At 41.4% G+C, this 22,868-nt stretch overlaps 1 protein-coding gene and 1 long non-coding RNA gene across 18 annotated transcripts in view; one reads left to right on the plus strand and one right to left on the minus strand.

The window, feature by feature from the left end:
* Positions 1-22,868, minus strand: part of EPHA6 (EPH receptor A6) — a 575,874-nt gene that overhangs the window by 50,991 nt on the left and 502,015 nt on the right. For all 15 annotated transcript variants that reach the window (XR_014578284.1, XR_014578285.1, XM_083820701.1 and 12 more), the window contains one exon: positions 21,630-21,839. Coding sequence is in view for 13 of the 15 variants with exons in the window: in XM_083820701.1 (XP_083676827.1) it covers positions 21,630-21,839 (210 nt within the window). In the remaining 2 variants the exon portion in view is untranslated. The remainder of the gene's footprint in view (positions 1-21,629; positions 21,840-22,868) is intronic.
* Positions 1-22,868, plus strand: part of LOC310892650 — an 85,147-nt gene that overhangs the window by 46,851 nt on the left and 15,428 nt on the right. For 2 of the 3 annotated variants that reach the window (XR_014578287.1, XR_014578289.1), the window contains exons 4-5: positions 16,101-16,245; positions 19,026-19,155. This is a non-coding gene — a long non-coding RNA (uncharacterized lncRNA). Of the gene's footprint in view, positions 1-16,100; positions 16,498-19,025; positions 19,156-22,868 lie in introns of all 3 variants that reach the window. The other variant, XR_014578286.1, reaches the window with a different exon arrangement.

Genomic DNA, 22,868 nt, shown 5'->3' on the forward strand with positions numbered 1-22,868 from the left:
AGCCTACAACCCCTATCAAGTGTCAGTATAAGACCTTGTAATTTTACAAAGTAAATGCTAAACCCACAGTCCAAGTTCAGCCAGCTCCATGTTTCATCAACAGATTTATACATTTTGCTCCCTTTTGCAAACATCTGTTAATTTTTCACTTGAGAAATGAGGTTGTCATATTAACAAGAGCATCTGATTGATCCTCTTCAGTGAATATGGCCATGGAGAAGGTAACTCATACTCCAGACCACATCTCAGAAAGCTACTACACTCGTGATTTTGCTCAGATTGTTCTGCGTCTGAAACTATTCTCCTCATCCACTTTCATACACTCGTATAGATTGGACTTCGGCATCACCATGACACTGATACATTTCCCAGAAAAGCCTTTGCTACCTCCCCTCTTTGTGGATGACTATCATAAATTAATATTTGCTTAAGAAAATCAAAACATAAATAATATTAACTCTCCTTTGCTTTCAGAAATATCAGGCTTGCTTTCCTTCTTTGTATTCCTGCAAGACCATCACATCCTCCCCTCCTTCATTTCTTGACTGGCTCACTTCGGTGACATTACTAATACCAGTTCTCATTTAAAACAACCAACCAAAAAAACAACCAACCAACCAACACAAAAAAAACACTAAACAAAACAACAATAAAAAAACAAATCAAGTCAAGTGGCTTCCTCTCCCCTACCCAAAGATTTTTTGTAAGTAAAGGAAAAAAAGGACTGTCTTTTCCCCAGATCTGTTTCTTCATGACTGGATGTCAGAATTCCATGCGAAAAATCAATTAGGGTTAAGTCCTTGCAAAATTCAGAGCCTCTCTATTTTCTACATTACCATTTAATTACTCACAAAATAAGAACATAATCAGTACCTCGGAAATTTTATTGCCTGTTTTTAATTTGTTAGAAATTGATAATCAAAAGTCACTAGGACAATCAGGAAGAGCCAGTCACATACAAATACAGTGCAGGATAACATCTCAGGAGCTAGACTTAAAAACAGGAAAGACAGATGCATTCGTCTTTTGGGTCTTTAGCACACAGAAATTCCTAATTAAGAAAAAAAAAGCCTGCATCACAGTCTAGCAGTACTACCTAGTATTTTTGGTCTCTTAGGGTGTCGTAATTATTTGCTCTCCAGTTGACACAGTATGCTCAGTGCAAAACGATACAAGCAGATGAAAATAAGAGATTGAGACAAAAACATAAAAGATCTCTTATAGCATCTGAAGTCAGTGTGAGACTCCTCTCAAACTTCATTCCCTGTGAGCTCTGAAATATGCAACTGTGCCTGAAAAACTGCTTTTAAGTAGCTAAGAGTAGCAGGGTCCCCCCCATGCCCCAGTTAGTGCAATATGGGACTAGAGAAAGGAATTCATTTATTCATTTGATTATACTCAAGTACATACTGCAAAGGAATTATATCCTAGTGCAGAAGATATCAAGATTTAATTATGAAGCTTTACAAAAAGCCAGTGAAGCCAACAATATCAAATTTTCAACCCATTTCAAATTTTCCAACCCAAAAGTTTTATATGGTTCTGTGGAGAAAAAGTACTTATCACAGCAGTGTTTAATGTGGATCATAAATTCACGTGGGGAACGTTGCAACAAATGAAAACAAAAGTAATCCAGATCTTGCTTCCTTCGATCTAACAACAGCTATATAACAGAGGTGGATTTGAGCCGTTTGGCTCACTGGAGATGAATGATATTCTTTCTCCATAAATTGCTTACCTTTTCTGATGTCTACAGCACACAGTAAACAAGTTTAGCTTCTTAACCCGTCTTTAAAATGTACCGATAATTTTGAATGAGAAAAAGCCATATGACTAAGCTAAATTCTTTTTCAAAGCTTTTGGGAGGTTGTCCTGCTTGTTCCATGTATCAGAATGCTACTACCTCAATGTAATTAGAGTCAGCTTACACACTAGTGAAAGCAACAGCTCTGACCTTAAAGAACTGCATTTAAACTCATTTAACAGGATGTCAGGAACCGTGAGTGCTGCTTTCAGATACTTTCCAATATAACACTTTTACCACAGTAAAGGTATTTTATGATGCACTGCATTTTGGTCAACATTCTGATTATTCAAATACTAAGTAAAGTGGTTCACTAGTATCAACAGCCTAAGATATTGGTGTTCAGGTTTATATTCATTCACCTAATTGGCAACAAAGCAAGAACTTCAGTTTTATGTCAGCATGTCTACGGTTTTAATCGTGTTGATGATATAGTTCTATGCAAATGAAGGTACTGCTGAAAATGTATAAACCTGCAGAACATACTTACAATAGCTTCTCCAATTACAGTTTGAAAGTGGCAATTCTGATTAATTAAAATTAAACAATTATAAAAACATGCAATCAAGCTTCATATGCATGCTAGAACAGCTGTGTCTGAAGTTAGATTTTTAGTCTGATAACTGCTACTTATTAAAAAAATCTGTCAGCAGTACAGGAAATGAAGAGTAGAATACTACGACTGCTCATAGCACAGGTAGGTAGCGCATCCAGTATATTATATATTATTATACTACTTTATGGAACTTGTTTGCCAAAAGACCAGCTAGAAACAAGGACAGTAGTGCAAATGAACAGTTTCCCATTGTTCACAGGTCCAACTGAGAGAGCTTAAGAGCCTTGGTCTGTTCTTTCGGAGAGGATTACCTGTAGCTTTTTGAGATTCATAGCCTTCATTTAACTATTACTTTAGGTATTATTTTCAAATGCATGGGCTTTCCTTCCCAACTTCCATCCTTGCACAGATATTTAAGATTTGCTAGGAGATGTAGCATTGCCTATTGGCATGGGTTTAACACCAGTAAGACTTGCACCTTATACAGAAGACAATCTCAACTTTTATGATTGTGAGGTAACACTGGAAAAAGTGAACCTTTTTTGACTAGTTATATAACCACACATAAGAAACGCTATTTTTTTCCAAAATAGCTTCCTAAACATTCCACTAGTTAATTATATAATACTAATGATACCAGCCAGTGCTTTAACACAGCTGATGTATAATCCTCCATTCTGGGGTAGAGCAGAAGTAAAATAGATGTTTTTTTCAGCAATGGAAGGGATTATTTAAGTGCTTCAGGGAAATTGACCCTGCCTCTGCCTTCCCCAAGGTGCTAATCAGGTCATTAGGTCACCGGAGACAATGACAATTATATTAAAAAAAAAAAAAAGAATATTTGGTACATTTAAACATTTCAAAGTAAAAGGTGTCTGGAGAAAAATAACATTTTTCTTTTCTCCAGATGTTTAATGACAAGTATTTAGAGATAAAACAGGCAAAATAAAATGAAAAGATGATAAAATATGCAGCCTATTGAAGATCACTGTACAGTCACAAATTACCACCTTTGGAAGAATGGCAACTCCAGAGGCTCCCCAGCTTATCCATGTTTCCTTTCTAAACAGGAATATTTTTCTATTCTCATTTCATTTGCATTCCCTACCAGGAGTGGCTGAGCTGTGCTGTGAGCAGCGATGCAGAAGGAAGATTTACAGTGTAATGGATCTGTTATAAGAGTCTCTTCCTTTTGCACAGGTAGCATATGGTAGAGCTGCTTCATGGCTTTGGCTGGTCACATACTCTGAGAAACATGCACACTCCAAACCTATTAAGCAAGTCAGTATCTTCTGGTAATGAAATCTGCACTTTCCAAAGAAGAAATGATTTGTCTATTATACAATTAATCTACAATCTAGGAAGTAGATTTATTTTTTGAAAAACATATAGAGGACATGCAGGAGGTCATATCAAGTGTCCCCTAGAATTCTGTATTGAATATAAGAGAATGAAATAAAAGCTATGTTCTCAAAAACAACAACAAAAACACAAAACAAACAAACAAACACCACCACCTGGCCTAACCGTTGATGATACGTTTCTTTCAATGCTTTAATGTTATCTGAATTAAAAAATAAAGCCAGCTAGCATTTCCCTAACAGTGTGTGAGAGTTACAAAGCAAAATCAGGAACCTAACACTGCAGAAAAGTGTAACAATTAAAAAAAAAAAAGCCTTTCTTGCTTTTGAAGATAAACTAGAGATAAAATTTATTTGAAAAGATCAAATAAGCACTCCAAAGTCAGGTAACAAAACCTAAAGTAATTCAATTAAACCCATTTCCAAATCAGCATCCTAAAACACAAAACGTAGCTGAAGAACCTAATTTAATCTCACCTACATTAGCTTGGAATGTTTTTTTAACCTAATATTTACCACTTGCTTTTACTATTGCTTGCTCTTGATTATAGCCAAACCATAGGAAAGATTTAGATGCATTTCTATATGCTACTTTTTGATAAACTCCAATCCACGACCTTCTATTGTATTAGCTGGTATTTAAGCCAATCATTAAGATCCACTCCGGTGTACTTTTCTTCTTCTTCTTTTTTTTTTTTTTTAAACAGAAGTTTTTGCACTAAACATTTTATCAATAAAAGTTACCTTGGCTAATTTCTGTCATTACTTGCACTGCTAAAATACTAAGTGATACTCCCTGCCTGCTTACCTTCTCTTACCCTTTTTGATCTCTACAATGTTTCCCCATAACAGTGGTTTTAGTTGTATTCAATATTCTGTACTAAGACTCAGCAGAGCTACATAATGGGCTGCCCAGGGAAGTGGTTGAGTCACCATCCCTGGAGGTCTTTAAGAGACGTTTAGATGTTGAGCTTAGTGATGTGGTTTAGTGGAGGACTTGTTAGTGTTAGGTCAGAGGTTGGACTCAGTGATCTTGGAGGTCTCTTCCAACCTAGACGATTCTGTGATAAGCTGTTGGTAGTTTCTGCAAATTTATATGCTTGTCCTGGATTGCCTGTTTTTACTGCTGTACATAATTTCTTAAAGTTATTCCTAGAGTCTTTGTCAGATTGTTACTCAACCACATAACTGCTTCTTTTTGGGCTGCGATTCCCACAGCCACATTTTGGTTTTCACTTTCAGTAATGAACATATTTGGTAGAATTAGATTACTTAAAAGCAGTGATTTACTAAAAAAAAAATCTTGAGGCCAAGATTTGCTTTGCATTTACGCAGCACATGGCACAGAATTTCACTGTGTGAATCCTCCACAGCCCCTCCTGTACAAGTTAGGGCATACCTTTCAGAAAAATGCAGTCCTGATTCAAGGACGTCTCCAAGATACCCTCCAGTTCCATGAACGGGTTGTTTTATTGACTAGAGTTACTCTCACTGTTTGAAACAAGAACTGCCATAGTGAGTCAAACACAAGGTGCTCTAATTCCCCAGCCTATGACAGCGGCCAGTATCAGATGCTTCAGAGAAAGGAGTGAAAGTTTGAAAATAATGCACACTCTGCTACTTTGTGCTTTCATACTTGTTTTCTTCCTGTCCTCTAGGAGGACTATGCTGAAATACAAGGTTTCAGATCCCTTTAAAATTGTTAAAGATCTCAGTAACCTGCTATTCTTCCCTATTGATATTTAATCTTTTTTTTTTTTTTAAATCTTGTTGAAATCTTTGCCACAGAAAGCCATTTGGGCCATCAACTCCATAGCTTAACTATTCATCGTGTGATTAAACAATTTCCCCATCTTTAAAATCCTTTGGAATTTCCCATCATTTAACTTACTTAACTTGACTGTACCTCTGTATTTGTACTTTCTGAAAAGCAAGAGTGTACATTTCTGACCTACACCATTCACTATTCAACATAGCATCTTTTCAGTGATCATCCGAGCCAAAATTTTAGGCCAGATGTAAGGCTCACTGATGTGGATTCCCTTGATAACACTGCAGTAGCCAAGTAAATTTTCTTGTTAATTCTCTGGAATAGTGGCTGTTTCCAGTGGGATTCTGTATTGGGCTTACATGGCAAGGTTTTGGTAGCGGGGGACCTGCAGGGGTGGCCTCTGTGAGCAGAGCCCAGCACTTGCCCCATATTAGATAAGAGCGAGCTCCAGCCAGCTCCAAAAGTGTCCCATTGCTGGCCAGAGCTGAGTCAATAAGCGATGCTGGTTGTGAAAGCATAGTTAAAGGGATATTCCAAACCATATGACATCACATTCAGTATGAAAAGCTGTGAAAGGAGAAGAAGGGGCTCTTGTTATGAAAGCATCTGTCTTCCTGAACAGGTGCTAAACATATTGGGGCTCTGCTTCTCAAGACAAGGCCAAACATCACTTACTGATGGGAAGTAATATGGTTTTCTTTGCTTCCACATGGCCTTTGCTTGTTTTTTTGTCTTCTTTAATTAAAACGTCCTTACCTTCACCCAGGAGCTTTTTTTTTTTCCCCTTCCAAATTTTCTCTCCCTCTTCCTTTGAAGAGGGGACATGAGAGTGTGTTGTGGTAGAGTTTAGCTGGCCATCAGCGTGAAACCACCAAAGATTCACAGTCAGAACCCAACAGAGCTTTTCTGACTGTTGGGATACCTCTCATAATCCTAATTCCCTATGCCTTTCCTTGCTACAGCAGTGTTGTGGTTTAACCCGGCTGGCAGCTAAACACCACACAGCCGTTCGCTCACCCTCCCCCCTCCCTCTCTGGGATGGGGGGAGAGAAACGGGAAAGTGAAGCCTGTGAGTTGAGATAAAGACAGTTTATTAAGACAGGAAAATAATAATAACAATAATAATAATAATAGTGATAATGGTAATAGTATTAACAATAATAATGTGTAAGAAAACAAGTGATGCACAATGCAATTGCTCACCACCCGCTGACCGATGCCCAGCCTATTCCCGAGCAGCCGGCCCCCCCACCCCGGCCAGCCACCCCTATATATTGTTTAGCATGACGTCAGATGGTATGGAATACCCCCTTTGGCCAGTTTGGGTCAGCTGTCCTGGGTCTGTCCCCTCCCAGCTCCTGCTGCACCCCCAGCCTGCTCACTGGCAGGACAGAGCGAGAAGCTGAAATGTCCTTGGCCTGGTGTAAGCACTGCTCTGCAACAATTAAAACATCAGCATGTTATCAGCGCTCTTCTCATCCTAATCCAAAACATAGCACCCTACCAGCTACTATGAGCTACTTAACTCTGTCCTAACTGGAACCAGGACAGATATCCACCCCTTATTCCATACCATTTATGTCATGCTCAGGTTACACTCTGTCCAATACATTCTAATTAATCACCATTTTCATCTATGATATATAGCAATCATGGTAGTGATGACATACATTATTATATAATAATTAACATACTACAATTCAACTCATGGGCTATTCTCACCCAGTATCAAATCCCCTTGAGGTACACACCGGACCTCCCCATTCTTTTGCATTACCCACCAAGTGCATCCAGGTCCCTGAGCAAAAGCAATTCCACGAATAGGTTTGCCTTTTCCTGAGGCAGGAGTAGCCCAGACTGTTTTACCCAGCATGTTTCTTACGTGCACTACAGGAACTTTATCCCCTTCTACAGTGCGTAACAGGTTTGATTGGGCAGGTCCAGCTCGGTTGGCAGATCCCCTGGTATTGACTAACCAGGTGGCCTTTGCCAAATGTGTATCCCAATTTTTGAATGTCCCAGCACCCATTGCTTTCAGTGTAGTCTTCAACAGTCCATTGTATCGTTCAACTTTTCCAGAGGCTGGTGCATGATAGGGGATGTGATACACCCACTCAATACCATGTTCTTTGGCCCAAGTGTCTATAAGGTTGTTTCGGAAATGAGTCCCGTTGTCTGACTCAATTCTCTCTGGGGTGCCATGTCGCCATAAGACTTGCTTTTCAAGGCCCAGGATAGTGTTCCGGGCGGTGGCATGGGGCACAGGATATGTTTCCAGCCATCCGGTGGTTGCTTCCACCATTGTAAGTACGTGGCGCTTGCCGTTGCGGGTTTGAGGGAGTGTGATGTAATCGATCTGCCAGGCCTCTCCATATTTATATTTCAGCCATCGTCCTCCATACCAAAGAGGTTTTGACCGTTTGGCTTGCTTGATTGCAGCACATGTTTCACAGTCATGAATAACCTGTGCTATAGTGTCCATGGTCAGGTCCACCCCTCGATCACGAGCCCATCTGTAGGTTGCATCTCTACCTTGATGGCCTGAGGTGTCATGGGCCCATCGGGCTATAAATAATTCACCTTTATGTTGCCAGTCCAGGTCCACCTGAGCCACTTCAATCTTAGCAGCCTGATCCACCTGCTGGTTGTTTTGGTGTTCTTCAGTAGCCCGATTCTTGGGCACATGAGCATCTACATGGCGTACCTTTACAACCAGGTTCTCTACCCGGGCAGCAATATCTTGCCACAATGCCGCAGCCCAGATGGGCTTGCCCCTGCGCTGCCAGTTGTTCTGCTTCCATTGCTGTAACCACCCCCACAGGGCATTTGCTACCATCCATGAATCAGTATAGAGATAGAGAACTGGCCACTTTTCTCGTTCAGCAATATCTAAAGCCAGCTGAATGGCTTTTACTTCTGCAAACTGACTCGATTCACCTTCTCCCTCAGCAGCTTCTGCAACTCGTCGTGTAGGACTCCATACAGCAGCTTTCCATCTCCAATGCTTTCCCACAATACGACAGGACCCGTCAGTGAACAAGGCATATTTCTTCTCATTTTCCGGTAGCTTGTTGTACAGGGGGGCTTCTTCAGCACGAACCACCTCCTCCTCTGGTGATATCCCAAAGTATTTGCCTTCTGGCCAGTCCATAATCACCTCCAAGATTCCTGGGCGACTGGGGTTTCCTATTCGAGCCCGCTGAGTAATCAGTGCAACCCACTTGCTCCATGTAGCATCAGTTGCATGATGCGTAGAGGGGACCCTTCCTTTGAACATCCAGCCTAGTACCGGCAGTCGGGGTGCCAGGAGGAGCTGCGCTTCAGTACCGACCACTTCCGAAGCAGATCGAACTCCTTCATATGCTGCCAATATCTCCTTTTCAGTTGGAGTATAGCGGGCTTCAGATCCTCTGTATCCCCGACTCCAAAACCCCAGGGGTCGACCTCGAGTTTCCCCAGGTTCTTTCTGCCAGAGGCTCCAGGTGGGACCATTCTCTCCGGCTGCGGTGTAGAGCACATTCTTTACATCTGGTCCTGTTCGGACTGGCCCGAGGGCTACTGCATGAACTATTTCCTGCTTAATTTGTTCAAAGGCTTGTCGTTGCTCAGGGCCCCATTCAAAAGCATTCTTCTTACGGGTTACTTGGTAGAGCGGGTTTACAATCAGACTGTAATTTGGAATATGCATTCTCCAAAACCCCACGACACCTAGGAAAGTTTGTGTTTCTTTTTTGCTAGTTGGTGGAGACATAGCTGTTATTTTGTTGATCACATCCATTGGGATTTGACGGCGTCCATCTTGCCATTTTATTCCTAAAAACTGGATCTCTCGTGCAGGTCCTTTAACTTTATTCTGTTTTATGGCAAAACCGGCCTTCAGAAGGATTTGGACTATTTTCTTCCCTTTCTCGAAAACTTCTTCTGCAGTGTCACCCCACACAATGATGTCATCGATGTACTGCAGGTGTTCAGGAGCTTCCCCCTGCTCCAGCGCAGACTGGATCAGTCCATGGCAAATGGTAGGGCTGTGTTTCCACCCCTGGGGCAGCCGATTCCAAGTATATTGGACTCCCCTCCAAGTGAAAGCAAACTGTGGCCTGCACTGTGCTGCTAGAGGGATGGAGAAAAATGCATTAGCGATATCAATTGTGGCATACCACTTGGCTGCCTTTGATTCCAGTTCATACTGGAGTTCTAGCATGTCCGGCACTGCAGCACTCAGTGGTGGCGTGACTTCGTTCAGGCCACGATAGTCCACTGTTAGTCTCCACTCACCATTAGACTTTCGCACTGGCCATATGGGACTATTAAAAGGTGAATGAGTCTTGCTGATCACTCCTTGGCTCTCCAGTTGACGAATTAGCTTATGGATGGGACTCAGGGAGTCTCGGTTGGTGCGATATTGCCGCCGGTGCACAGTTGTGGTAGCGATCGGCACTTGCTGTTCTTCAACCCTCAGCAACCCCACAACAGAAGGGTCCTCTGAGAGACCAGGCAAGGTAGACAACTGTTTAATGTCCTCTGTCTCCAAAGCAGCTATGCCAAAAGCCCAGCGGAACCCTTTTGGGTCCTTGAAATATCCTCTTCTAAGATAGTCTATGCCAAGGATGCACGGAGCATCTGGGCCAGTCACAATACGGTGCTTTTGCCACTCATTACCGGTTAGACTCACTTCAGCCTCCAATACAGTTAACTGCTGGGATCCCCCCGTCACACCATAAATACAGATGGGCTCTGGCCCTTTATAGCTTGATGGCATTAGAGTACATTGTGCACCGGTGTCTACCAAAGCCTTATACTTCTGTGCGTCTGACGTGCCAGGCCATCGAATCCACACAGTCCAATAAACTCGATTGTCCCTTTCCTCCCCCTGGCTGGAGGCAGGGCCCCTCTAGTCCTGGTCAGAATCTTCATTTCTGTGTTTAAAGGACTGCCTGCTGGAAGTTGGAGCAGCAAACCTTTCAGAGAACTCCTTTTTCCCAATTGTTTTCCTTTGCAATTCACGTACCCGTGCCTCTAGGGTCGCAGTAGATTTTCCATCCCATTTTCTCATGTCCTCTCCATGGTCACGTAGGTAAAACCACAGGGTGGCGCGGTGTGTGTGCCCACCATATTGTCTTCCTTGCATAGATGAACGTTTACCCCTAATAGCTGAGACACTGGTTTGTACAGGTGGGGAGGAAAATAAACTCTCTTTAAGTTGGTGGATCTCTTCAGAAAGTTTCTCCAAGGTATTCTCTTTTAGCTGGTGGACACTAGTTCGTTCAGGTGAAGGGGAAGATAATCTTTCTTCAAGTTGGTGGATCTTTTCAGAAAGTTTCTCCAAAGCATTCTCTTTTAGCTGGTGGACACTGGTTCGTTCAGGTGAAGGGGAAGATAATCTTTCTTCAAGTTGGTGGATCTTTTCAGAAAGTTTCTCCAAAGCATTCTCTTTTAGCTGGTGGACACTGGTTCGTTCAGGTGAAGGGGAAGATAATCTTTCTTCAAGTTGGTGGATCTTTTCAGAAAGTTTCTCTAAAGCATTCTCTTTTAGCTGGTGGACACTGGTTCGTTCAGGTGGAGGGGAAGATAAATTCTCTTTAAGTTGGTGGACCTCTTCAGAGAGTTTCTCCACAGCTGAGACACAGGCCTTTAGGGAAGAGGAGAGATTTCCTTCGTACTGCCGGAGTATTTTAGTCACTTCATTCACTGTGGGATTCTCCTCCGTTTTCCAGGCTAGTATTGCCAATGAGTTGGCATATGATGATGGGGCACTCCGTACAAACTTCCGCCACATGGGTGGTGTACACTGGACTGCATCTGGATCTGTGGATGTTTGTGCGTCATCTAGGTCCTTATAAATTACTTCCCGTACGGCCAATTCCCTCAGGTACTGAATTCCCTTCTCCATGGTGGTCCATTTGCTTGGTAAACATACAAGTTCTTCCTTGAAGAGATACCTTTCCTTCACAGCTGACAGGAGACGCCTCCAGAGGCTGCGAGATTGTGCTCCATCTCCAATTGCTTTGTCAATGCATGCGTCCCTAGCAAGGGATCCCAGCCGCCTGGCTTCCTTGCCCTCCAATTCCACATAATTGGCTCCCGTGTCCCAGCACCGGAGCAGCCAGGTGACAAGCTGCTCGCCTATACAGCGACCAAAATCTTTTCGCACATCTCGTAGCTCACGCTGGTATAGAGTCCGGGTAATTACTGTTGATTTTCCGACATCCTCATCCTCATCTTCAGTCTCCTGCACCTTTGATGGCTGGTATGGAGTCCGGGTAGTTACTGTTGATTTTTCGCCATCCTCATCCTCATCTTCAGTCTCCTGCACCTTTGATGGCCCAGCCTCGTCTTCACTTCGCCCAGACTTAGCAGAAGACTGTCTGCGTTTTAAACGACCTGAGCCTCTATACCATTTTTTCACCTTGTCTACAGGGGCAACTTGCACTGCTACAGCTCGTTTCTCTGACCCAGCCACAGGGTCTGCCACAGGGGTTGGAATACCCTCTGCGGGGTCAACTTGCACTGCTACAGCTCGTTTCTCTGACCCAGACACAGGGTCTGCCACAGGGGTTGGGATACCCTCTGCGGGGTCAACTTGCACTGCTACAGCTCGTTTCTCTGACCCAGCCACAGGAGTGGGAGCAGCTGCACGAGCTGGGGCAGCTGCAGGAGCTGGGACAGCTGCAGGAGCTGGAGCGGCTGCAGGGGCTGGAGCTGGAGCGGCTGCAGGAGCTGGAGCTGGAGGGGCTGCAGGAGCCGGAACGGCTGCAGGAGCTGGAGCTGGAGTAGCTGCAGGAGCTGGAACTGGAGCGGCTGCAGGAGCTGCAGCTGGAGCGGCTGCAGGAGCTGGAGCTAGGTTGCTAATAACATCAATTGCAGCTCGATAGGCACAAGCCAGACCCCAGCACGCTACAGTGATTTGTGTCACTTTGGAACTGCCAGAGTCATGACACCTTTTTTTCAAGCATTCTGCCAGCTTTTTAGGATTTTGCAGTTGTTCAGGGGTGAATGTCCAAAACACTGGAGGTGACCACTGCTCTAGAAACCTGCCCATATCCTCCCACACTCCCTGCCACTCGCAACTATCCCGCCTCAAGACAGATCTCCGGATGAGATTCCTAAGTAGTTGTTTAACCCTCCACAAAATCTGAAGCGCATTCAGGAGACATAACAACAAGAGCAGGCTGGTCTGAGTATCCCAAGGATATTCAACATCTCGGAGAACCACCGTAACTAACTCGGGGGATAAGAGGGTGGTGGTGAAGGAGAAAGGGAGAGTGAACAGGTAGGGAAACATGTCTTCCCCTGTCCCCTTCACAGATTGGCTCCCTAACGAAAACAGGCAATAGGTGTAATTGCTAATAGTTTCCGAGATATGGGTTCCAAAGTATAGAGTCGACGTCAGTGCTGAGTACAAATACCAGGTTAGAGTCGTGACCAGATATTTCATCATTTCATAAGCCATTGTTACACCGCACAGTACCATAACAATCTTAAACCAGGGCCCGGAAAGGATAAACAGTGCAACAGGGAGCACATACAGAAAGTAACGCACCATAAAACTCAATTTGGAATACAGGTACAGCAGACTGGAGATTAAGGCAATCAACATCGTGACTAGCAACTATTAAGCAGGTCCAATACTTATACCAATTTTAGTTTAACACACTCTGGTCAGATTTGTCGATATCTCAACCCTTCGGGCCCCACGTTGGGCGCCAAAAAGACTGTTGTGGTTTAACCCGGCTGGCAGCTAAACACCACACAGCCGTTCGCTCACCCTCCCCCCTCCCTCTCTGGGATGGGGGGAGAGAAACGGGAAAGTGAAGCCTGTGAGTTGAGATAAAGACAGTTTATTAAGACAGGAAAATAATAATAACAATAATAATAATAATAGTGATAATGGTAATAGTATTAACAATAATAATGTGTAAGAAAACAAGTGATGCACAATGCAATTGCTCACCACCCGCTGACCGATGCCCAGCCTATTCCCGAGCAGCCGGCCCCCCCACCCCGGCCAGCCACCCCTATATATTGTTTAGCATGACGTCAGATGGTATGGAATACCCCTTTGGCCAGTTTGGGTCAGCTGTCCTGGGTCTGTCCCCTCCCAGCTCCTGCTGCACCCCCAGCCTGCTCACTGGCAGGACAGAGCGAGAAGCTGAAATGTCCTTGGCCTGGTGTAAGCACTGCTCTGCAACAATTAAAACATCAGCATGTTATCAGCGCTCTTCTCATCCTAATCCAAAACATAGCACCCTACCAGCTACTATGAGCTACTTAACTCTGTCCTAACTGGAACCAGGACAAGCAGTTACGATGTGTTCAATAAAAAGCATTCAGTTATCGAACAGAAGATATTCCAAGTGCAGTGGGTTTTCAACTTCAGGTATATCAACCCCTGAGAGCCTATGGAATACTTTTAAGAGATCTGTGAAAGGTACTAATGCGTTACACAAAAACTTGGAAATGGGAGATTTCTAACCAAGTCTGCATCTCCATTAGATAAATTTCAGGAATGCATGCCATGAGAAAGGTTAACAATCACTGCACCAGAATATGCTTTACTGATACCAGAGAATATTATTCCAAAAAATAATCAATGCAATCACTATTAGTATTAAATATAAACAATCATTTTTCTCCTAGATGTGACTCTAATGGCACAGACACTTCAGGTCTATCAGAAGTTCATTTTCAATCCTACTGTGCAAGCCACTCGTAAATTCATGCTTCCATTTTTTAAACGGACACTTACAGATGACCCAATCTGAGAAACAGCAAGGCACATACATGTAGGCATTAATACTCCAATTCGTTAACATGAAATTGATAGGAGTCAGAGAAATAAGAAATTTAAATCCAAGCTAATAGGCAGAGCTTGCAAGTTTCTAAGAGGCAGATATTTCTAGACTGATTATAGTGCAATTTCTTTTTTTTTCATTGGAAGTCAAATCATGTTATTACGAATGATGGGATGATGCTAATGGAAAAAAATCACATTAAGAATGAAACACAAAATAACCCACTTTTTACTATCAAGGAGTTAGGACATTGTGTTGAGTTCATGAACAGAAGGATTTTAAGCACAAAAAAAAAAAAGAAATGCAAAGCTTCCAACTGTGTTTCTCTGCTAAATGCATATCTGGAGTTCCTAGATCAGGGTGGGGTGTTGGAGGAAGAAGAGCAGGGATGCTTTCATATAGAATATCAGGAACTGTTATATAAAGTTTTACAGTTAAATTTAACCACAAAATTTAGAAGTCTCTCTGAATTAAGCTTCTTTTGACTCTCTTCACATCTAAACACAATTTTTTTGTGCTTGTTCCTCCCTGCCCTCCAACATTTGAGATTCAAGTGACAACTGTTACAGTGCAGAAGAGAATACTCACAGAAATAGCAAATTAGACAAAACTCTTGGAAAGAGAACGTATTTTTATATTTATTTCATTCTTGTCCTTAGACCTTTCCTCTAAGGGTCTGCTTTTGTTGTGATCTGTGTTATATTCTGTTGGCTTCCAAAATGGATAAATAAACCAGAAAACCTCTTAAATGAACTTGGGATCACAGCTGGAAAAAAAGCTGAATTGAGAACCTAGTAGAGTGGATGCATTAAAATACTTACCTTTTGAAAAAGACTCATGACCTCATCTTCAGGGGCTTCTGTAAATCAGAAGTCAACAAAACAAAAAGCACTACCACCTGCACTGAAAGGGAAAGTCTGGGACTTGGCAGCTTTGAAACACAGAACTACTCATCAAGAGTACTCACATCTAACACTGTGACAGGTCAAAGGACAATAAGTCTTTTTTTTTTTTTTTCCAGGACGCTCATTCTTTAGGCTACTCCTTTGCTCTTTGTCTATTTGTCCTTGAGCATAACCTGAGCATGTTCTATCTTTGATCCAGCCCAACAGAACAGACGACGGCATCTTGAATTACGCACGTGTAGGCTTCCATCCCCACCTATCTTCTGAGTGGGGAATGGCTCCACCTTAGGCTGGCAACTCATGGGAAGGTGATTTATCTGACCACCACCTCACCAATCCCATCACACACTTGAAAACTAGTTACCCATCTCCCATTCCCTGGAGTAGGCTTCGCACATTAGCATAGCTCTTATTAACTTGCTTCTTGACCTGTCGCTCATGCTCTGAGTGTGTTTACTTTATGTGTTAGCACCAGAGTCAAGCTAGAGTCCTTCCTACTGCTTAAAAAAGTTAAAGGCAACCCACTGCACTCAGCAGGCTGGCACCCAGCTATGAGCCAGGATGGATGGTGTCTGGAGATGCACAGCAGCTGCCAGCAGATGGATTCCTGCATGGGAGACCAATAATCCTGATAAGGCAGTTAGTTTGTATCCCCTTGCCTCATCAAAAAGACAACTCATTCAGGATCCCATTGAATTCTGTACCTCTAATTTGGCTAATATTATAATCTCACAGAGCATCCCTGGAAGGGTACAACCTTTAAAGGGTTCTGCAAACTTCAGCATTTGTCCCACAAAGTAGAAGTCAGGCCATTTTTCTCCATGGCCACAAGAGCTACGTGTTTACCTCTTAACTGAAATGCAGATAGCGCAGAGTAATGAAAACAACTTTTCCTTTTTTCTCACTTCCAGATAATTTGCCATCTTACAAAATGTTGTCTGTGCGCACTCAGCAAGTACCCTGCATCTAATGCTTGGCTACAGAACTGATGTGGTAGAAAAGATAGAAGCATGAAAGGGATTTTCGGACTGAATGGAAATGGATGGTGTGCCTGAGGTGGGTACCACAAAAAGAAGGGCCTGTTCTACTCATCCTACTAAAATTAGAGAAGACTGATTTTCTGCTTGGAGGCGTCAGGATGTAGGATGGCCCTACAATATGGTAGGAAGACTCAGAAGACTTGTGAGAGTACAAGCCTTTCTTTTAGATGCTATAGAGAACAGATGTGGTGAAGAAGGCAAGGCTACTGCAGAGAGCTTATGGAAATATGGAAAGCTGGAGAAATGTAAGCTTCATAAACAGACCCAGGTGAGGCTATTTCAGCTAGGCATTAACCTTAGACAGCAACAGAATATTCAGTCAAGGTACCCATACAGGGCTCCAGCTCAGCAAGATAGTTGCAAAGCTCGGGGGAACAAATCTTCTTCTCACAGGACATTACCCTGTCATAAATGGCTTTAGCCTACTCACTTTTAAGCCAGCCTTTAGTAAGATTAAAAGCAGAAAAACTCCAGATAAGGGAAGAGCTCAGTGGGACTCCACACCATGTGCCTGGTTTCAGGGACTGAAAACCAAACGTGGTCATGATGCATCCTGCTGATCAGGATGTTCCTCTCATTTGGTGATGACAAAGTGTGCTGTTTTCATGTTGCACACAGAAATAACCAACCGACAACAGTTGTGCTCAACCTTATGTCACCAATTAGTTTAAGAAAGGAGGTTAATGCAGCCCTTTCTGGTACAGGGCCCCTTTTCCTTATTCTTTCCTGAACTGTTGCCAATAATCAATTTACTCTATTGTCTTCAATTAAATTAATTCTTAAAGTAAATGTCTAGACAACATGCTTGTCATAGACTTGACTCACAACACTGAGACTGTTCAGAAATATTTGCTTGACATCCCAAACTAACTAGAAAATTGTGTGTCATTTTACTTTTCAAGAATCTAAACCGTCTCTCACCTCATACCCCTGATTTGTGTACCAGTAACAGAATATTGAAAGTGTATTAACATGTTGAAATTATATAGTAAAAGAAAAAAGAAAAAAAGTCCACATCCCAAGCCACCAGAAGTTTCACTACTTGCCAGGATTGGTATACATTACTGCCTGTCAATCTGCTTTGCTCCTCTAATGAATCTAATAAACACCAAATCTTCCTGAATGGGATATTTTATTCAACTTGCTGGGCGAGAATCGTATCCATGAAGTTCACAAAGTGATTCACTAAAATATATGCAATAATTTAATTCCCTAATGAGTATTATGGAAATAATGTTTTACATATTAAGGTTAAATTCATAAATCCTGCAGATAAAAAACAGAATATGTTTCTCTATGTATCACACAATTCAGTTTGTAGCAGGTTTTTATCTAACTAAAAAAACCCCACAGATTTAATGAAGAATATCAAAGTGTCATCATTAACACAGATACCAGTTTAGCCCTTTTTGCATTAGTGACACTGATCTTGGTCTGTTCATACATATGTACACATTTTGCTATATGCAAGGTTTCCTGGAGACTCATGGCGCTTTTCTAAGTACAGGTGAACCCTGAATATATTTTAAAAGTAAATGAATCCACATCATATAACATAGACTACCTAAACCAGGGATGCAAGAGCCTGGATGTCCTCTGTATTGACAGGAATGCATGTTTATATACTAGAAATGTCTTTTCATGAGCTACTGTTGCCTTGGAAACCAATACTAAAAATGAAAATTTTGTCTCTACGGGGAAAAAAAACACACCGTATTATTCAGTTATCTCAGAAGTGTCCTTATCTTTTCCTGATCAATCTGAAACAAAGACTGGCAGTTGGGTATTACTAACTCCTAATTCCCTCTTCCTATTCAAGAATAATACCTTGCTTTAATTTTTTTTCCTATCTGTGATAAGAAACAGAGGACTGTTACTTATTTCCTGCCAAACCCTCTTATCAAAAAAGATACTTACATTCTTTGTCTCAATAGTTTGGAGAAGAAAAAAGGAAAGCCTTTGCAGAAGTCGGAAAGCTGTTTCCTGAAACTGAAGTCTTCTCATGTACTGATTAAAGCATTCAACAGCTGTTCTAGTAGCGTCACAGATTGAAATTCTTGGGAAACATACTGTCCTTAAATTGTGTTACTTTGGGGCATTTGTCAGTTTTTCCTATGACTCTTAGTTGAATATTGTTTCCTAAATAGTGTTTCAACATGAGCACAGAATGATGCAATTTTCTAAGTGGTTTCCTTTCCAGCCTTTTCCTATCAGGGTTATTGCTTTTTCTAGACATACTTGTGATTTTTCCCCTGCACATGGGAAGATATGCCAATAGAAACAATGTAAGATCTATTCTGAACCAGCAAGTAAAGAGGAAGAAAACTTACATCAGATGACAACGGGAAGACAAAGCAAAATATGTTGATAATCTTTAACTCAAGGCTGTGCCTGCTGAGGTGTGGTAAATCCATAGGATATGATGGTCATTTAGCTTATTTTTGTTAGAATGCAAGCTGTTCAGTCACAGAGTGTGACACCCTTATAAAACTTGATTTGTCTTTTACTTCAGTTTACCTTGTTTTCATCTAGGAATAGGTTCACATACTTTTGACCACTGTATCAAAGATGGGATGACATATTTTTTAAAATTCTGATTGACTTGAGTACTGCTGTAGATCTTATTTCCAAAGAAAATATCCAATCATTATGTTCTATTTTTGGCACCAGACTAAGAGAAGAAAAAAACCCAGTCTCTTCTGAGTAGTGACAGGCAGTTGTATAATGGGAGATGTGAGCCTAAAATTACTACTACTCAATATGCAGATCAACTCTACGGATTTCTTGTAACTACAGGTACTTGGCTGCTATCAAGAAAAATCTCTGTGGAGAGGATACACACATTCTAACGGCACAAAACCTCCATTAAGAGCACTGAGGATTTAACCTTCATATGGCAAAAGCACAGTATGGAACTAACTAAACTGTATGTATGATATAAATACCTCTAGTAATACATGTGGCTTGCTGTTGGAAAGATGTTCATGAGTTTGCTCAGTAAAGTTGATGGATATTCTTGGAATAGTCCAATGTCAAAGTTCTAGCCAGAACTGGTGCCCTGCACACTACATTTTCCTTTAGGAAGAAATCTTGGATTACTACCTATGAATACCATGGAGGAAAAAGTAAAAAACCGCACCACCCTAAAGTAGCAGTAGGTTGCGCTGGTGAATAGTTTCCTGCCTCACATCACAGAATATTCATTAATTCTGTTCAGTACAATAACAGGCTCATGATTCTTTCAAAAACCATGCAGCTATGTTGAGGATTTTGAAATTTTACAAGGCTTCACATCCCAACAAAATTTCTATGTATTTCAGAGACAAAGGTTTCCAGTCACCATGTAAGCAGATCAGAAAAAAAAAAAAATCAGTTCTTTCCTGATCAGTAATGTTCTGTAAGGGAACTGTTTTTACCTTTTAACTTACCGCGAGGGGTAGGGGGTGTAAATGGTGATCAGGAGAAGGGTGTATGATGTAACAGGTGGTCAGCAAAAGCAATGAGAGAGCATGATGTCCATTGTGGGGTTCTATTCATTTACTATGAAAGGCTGCTTTAAGGGTGAAATGCCTGTTCTGTGTTTCAAGAAAGTCCTTCAACACAGATATATTTCTTTTTTTTTAAAAAAAACATAGCATTTCCTGATGAAATGTAGCTCTAGATGTGATGAAAAAGGCAGGCACTAACTACTCCGAAAAGCTTCCTCTTTGGTATAGGCATCCATTGGACAATTACAGATAATAGTTGCTTGTCAAGTCGCAGTGCCTTTCACCAGCTGAGCTCATCACACCGTGGTCAACAATGAGCAATGCAACTGAATTTGCCTGTCACTGGGGCCATCACCTGCCCCCCAGGCATGCTCATGTGGACAATCAGCATGACTCAGCCAACAACTCAGTAAGCTGCAGTAACTAAAATCATTTAGGTTGGAAAAGACACTTAAGATCATCATGTCCAATCATCAACTTAACACTACCAGTTCCAACACTAAAACATGTCCCTAAGCACCATATCCACACTTCTCTTAAATACCTCTATTTAGTTTTCCTCCAATCATCACACTAGTAAGCAGTGTTAAACAAAAGAAGCTTTAAGAAATAAATGAGGGAAAACCTCCCCTATGAAGGAAGAAACTGATTTTTTCCTTCTTCCTTGAAGTTTGAATACTAACAGCTAGAACCTTGTGAAGTGACTTGTTTTGCTTTAATCAGCTTGCAGTACTGCACAGACCTTGTTCTAAGAAGTGGCCGAAGTTTACAGTGAATTGACCAGAACACGTATTTTCACCTTAAATGAAGAGTGTGCAGTCCCATTACAATAGCTATATAGAATTCAACAGATCAAACAGCACTTACTACAATACTTTTAAATTAGATGTGTTCATCCTTTCAGCCATAAATCGCTTTTTAAAGTGAAAGTACTTTTGGAGAAATTACTTAATGCTATTTTACTATCTCTATTGGCATTCTGTCACTGTGCCCTATCACAGGAACATATACATTCTGTGCATTTCAGACAATTTGAATGAGAAACCTCTCTGGCTCTGAAGCAACTTCAGTTTCAATGAAAGACTAACATTACTTGAAAACTGTTTGTATTTCACTACGATTCTTAATGCTGTGGTAATAGTCATAACAGGAATGCAAATGAATATTTTGCTATGATGAAAAAAATGCTGCATCTGACCTTGGAGTTCTATTGGCATCAACATGCTCCTTTTTCTATTTGCTCCATACTGCAGATGCAGTTAACTTTTTCTTTTAAGTTAAATTTGAACAAGCTACTCAGGTTTAACAATTTTCATTTCAGTGAAAATAAAATAGAAGCCCCCATTCTCCACTATAAAAACAATTTACTTGCATTGCATGATGAATTTTTAAGTATTAATGAGATAAGATTAAACCCTGAGATAAAGGTCCTAAATATTCTTACAGAAGGTAAGCTTAAATAAAATAAGTTTTAATTTATGAATGCAAAGCTTGATACCATGCTTCCATCAGTGGAATCTGTGAGATGTCCTCGTCCCCAAACCCCCTTTTTAAGAGCATATCTTTGTAAGTGAACTTAGGGAAGCAGAGGAGGAAAGGATGTAGAAAACAAACAAACAAAAAAAGCAAGAACAGAAAAGTCTCTGTGTTACATCCGCACATTTGCTTAAAAAAAAAAAAAAAAAGAAGTGCTGAAGATTATAAGCCCCCTCACATTGGGGGGGAGGAAAAAAAATAAGAAAACTTCCCTTCTTCCCTTCAGTGAATTGGCAGAGCTATTAAACCACATGCACTGATAATGGAACAAAGCCAGCCAATTCAAACTGTTATTCCTATGGTATAGACAAATTTGAAACTGGAATAGAAGAGCTACAAGGCAATAAACTGTTCAAATTAGATAAAACAAACTTACACTTGTTGTGTAAGCAGCTTCAGGATCGTCCTCTAACACTCGTGAAAGACCAAAATCGGAGACTTTACACATGAGGTTACTGTTGACCAAGATATTACGGGCTGCCAGATCACGGTGTACATAGCCCATGTCCGAGAGGTACTTCATGCCTGATGCAATTCCCCGCAGCATGCCAACCAGCTGGATGACTGTGAAGTGGCCATCATGCTTCTGCAAGTAAAGATCAAAGTTCAAAGTAGATAGTTAGTTTTCATGAATTTCATACTAGCAACATTAGCTACATCTTTTATTTAAAACGCCAGCCAGCCAACGTGCCCACTGAAAACTCGATTTTTCATTTAACTGGCTCAGCGGCACAAGCTACCCCATCTGTCAGCATGCAGTTCATCTCCCTTTTCTTCAACACTTCCACGCTCTCTCTGATCTTTCCTGTGACCACACTTAATCTTTTATCCTTAGTTATTAAGAACATTTTCCCCAAACCCATTTTTTTTATAAATGCAGGAATGACAGCATAGAAAAGTCCTCTCTCCATCTCTTACTCCATACTCCTAGGAACCAAAACGTCCTACTTTTACTGCCCCAGCCTTGATGGTCTGCAAGAGATACTGCTGTTGCCTAAAACAGGTAACCAGAGTAACTTTGGAGCTTTACCACATCTCTGTTCTGCATATAACACCATATAATCTCTGAACACTAGACTGAAAAAGAGATTTGGGCTGATATTCAGGGGATCATGCATGGCTTCTCCAGTTTTCCTAGGTGACTGAAGTTAAGCCCAGATCTATGAAAGCATTAGGCTACTAAACTTCTACTTAGATGTTCAACTCCAATAGATTTCAGCAGAAGTTTTGTCATTAACTGTGCTCGTCTATGTAATTAGTATTGGTGGGCCTCCATTTCCCATCTGCAAAATGAAAATTAATGCTTCTATACCAGCTGGGTCAGAAGACTGCCGAATTCCTTGGTAATGGGGACCATACAAATACCTATAAGGAAGTTTGATGATGAGCTCTTGCCTGATTTACATCTGCTCTATCTACCCTTTAAGGCAGACTGCTGACAGCAGAATTTTTGTGACCTCAGCTGGCAGACATTTAGCTTCTCATGGATTATTCAGTAAGCCAAGCTTTTACATTAGCAAGAACAGCTAAGCAAAAAACAAACAGCTCTTCTCTACAAGCAAGTTAACTTCCCATTTTCTCTTTGGACACTTTCAGCACTCAGCTACATACAAGT

This window comes from Anser anser (assembly GCF_964211835.1).
Source record: "Anser anser genome assembly, chromosome: 1".
Classification (NCBI taxonomy): domain Eukaryota; kingdom Metazoa; phylum Chordata; class Aves; order Anseriformes; family Anatidae; genus Anser; species Anser anser.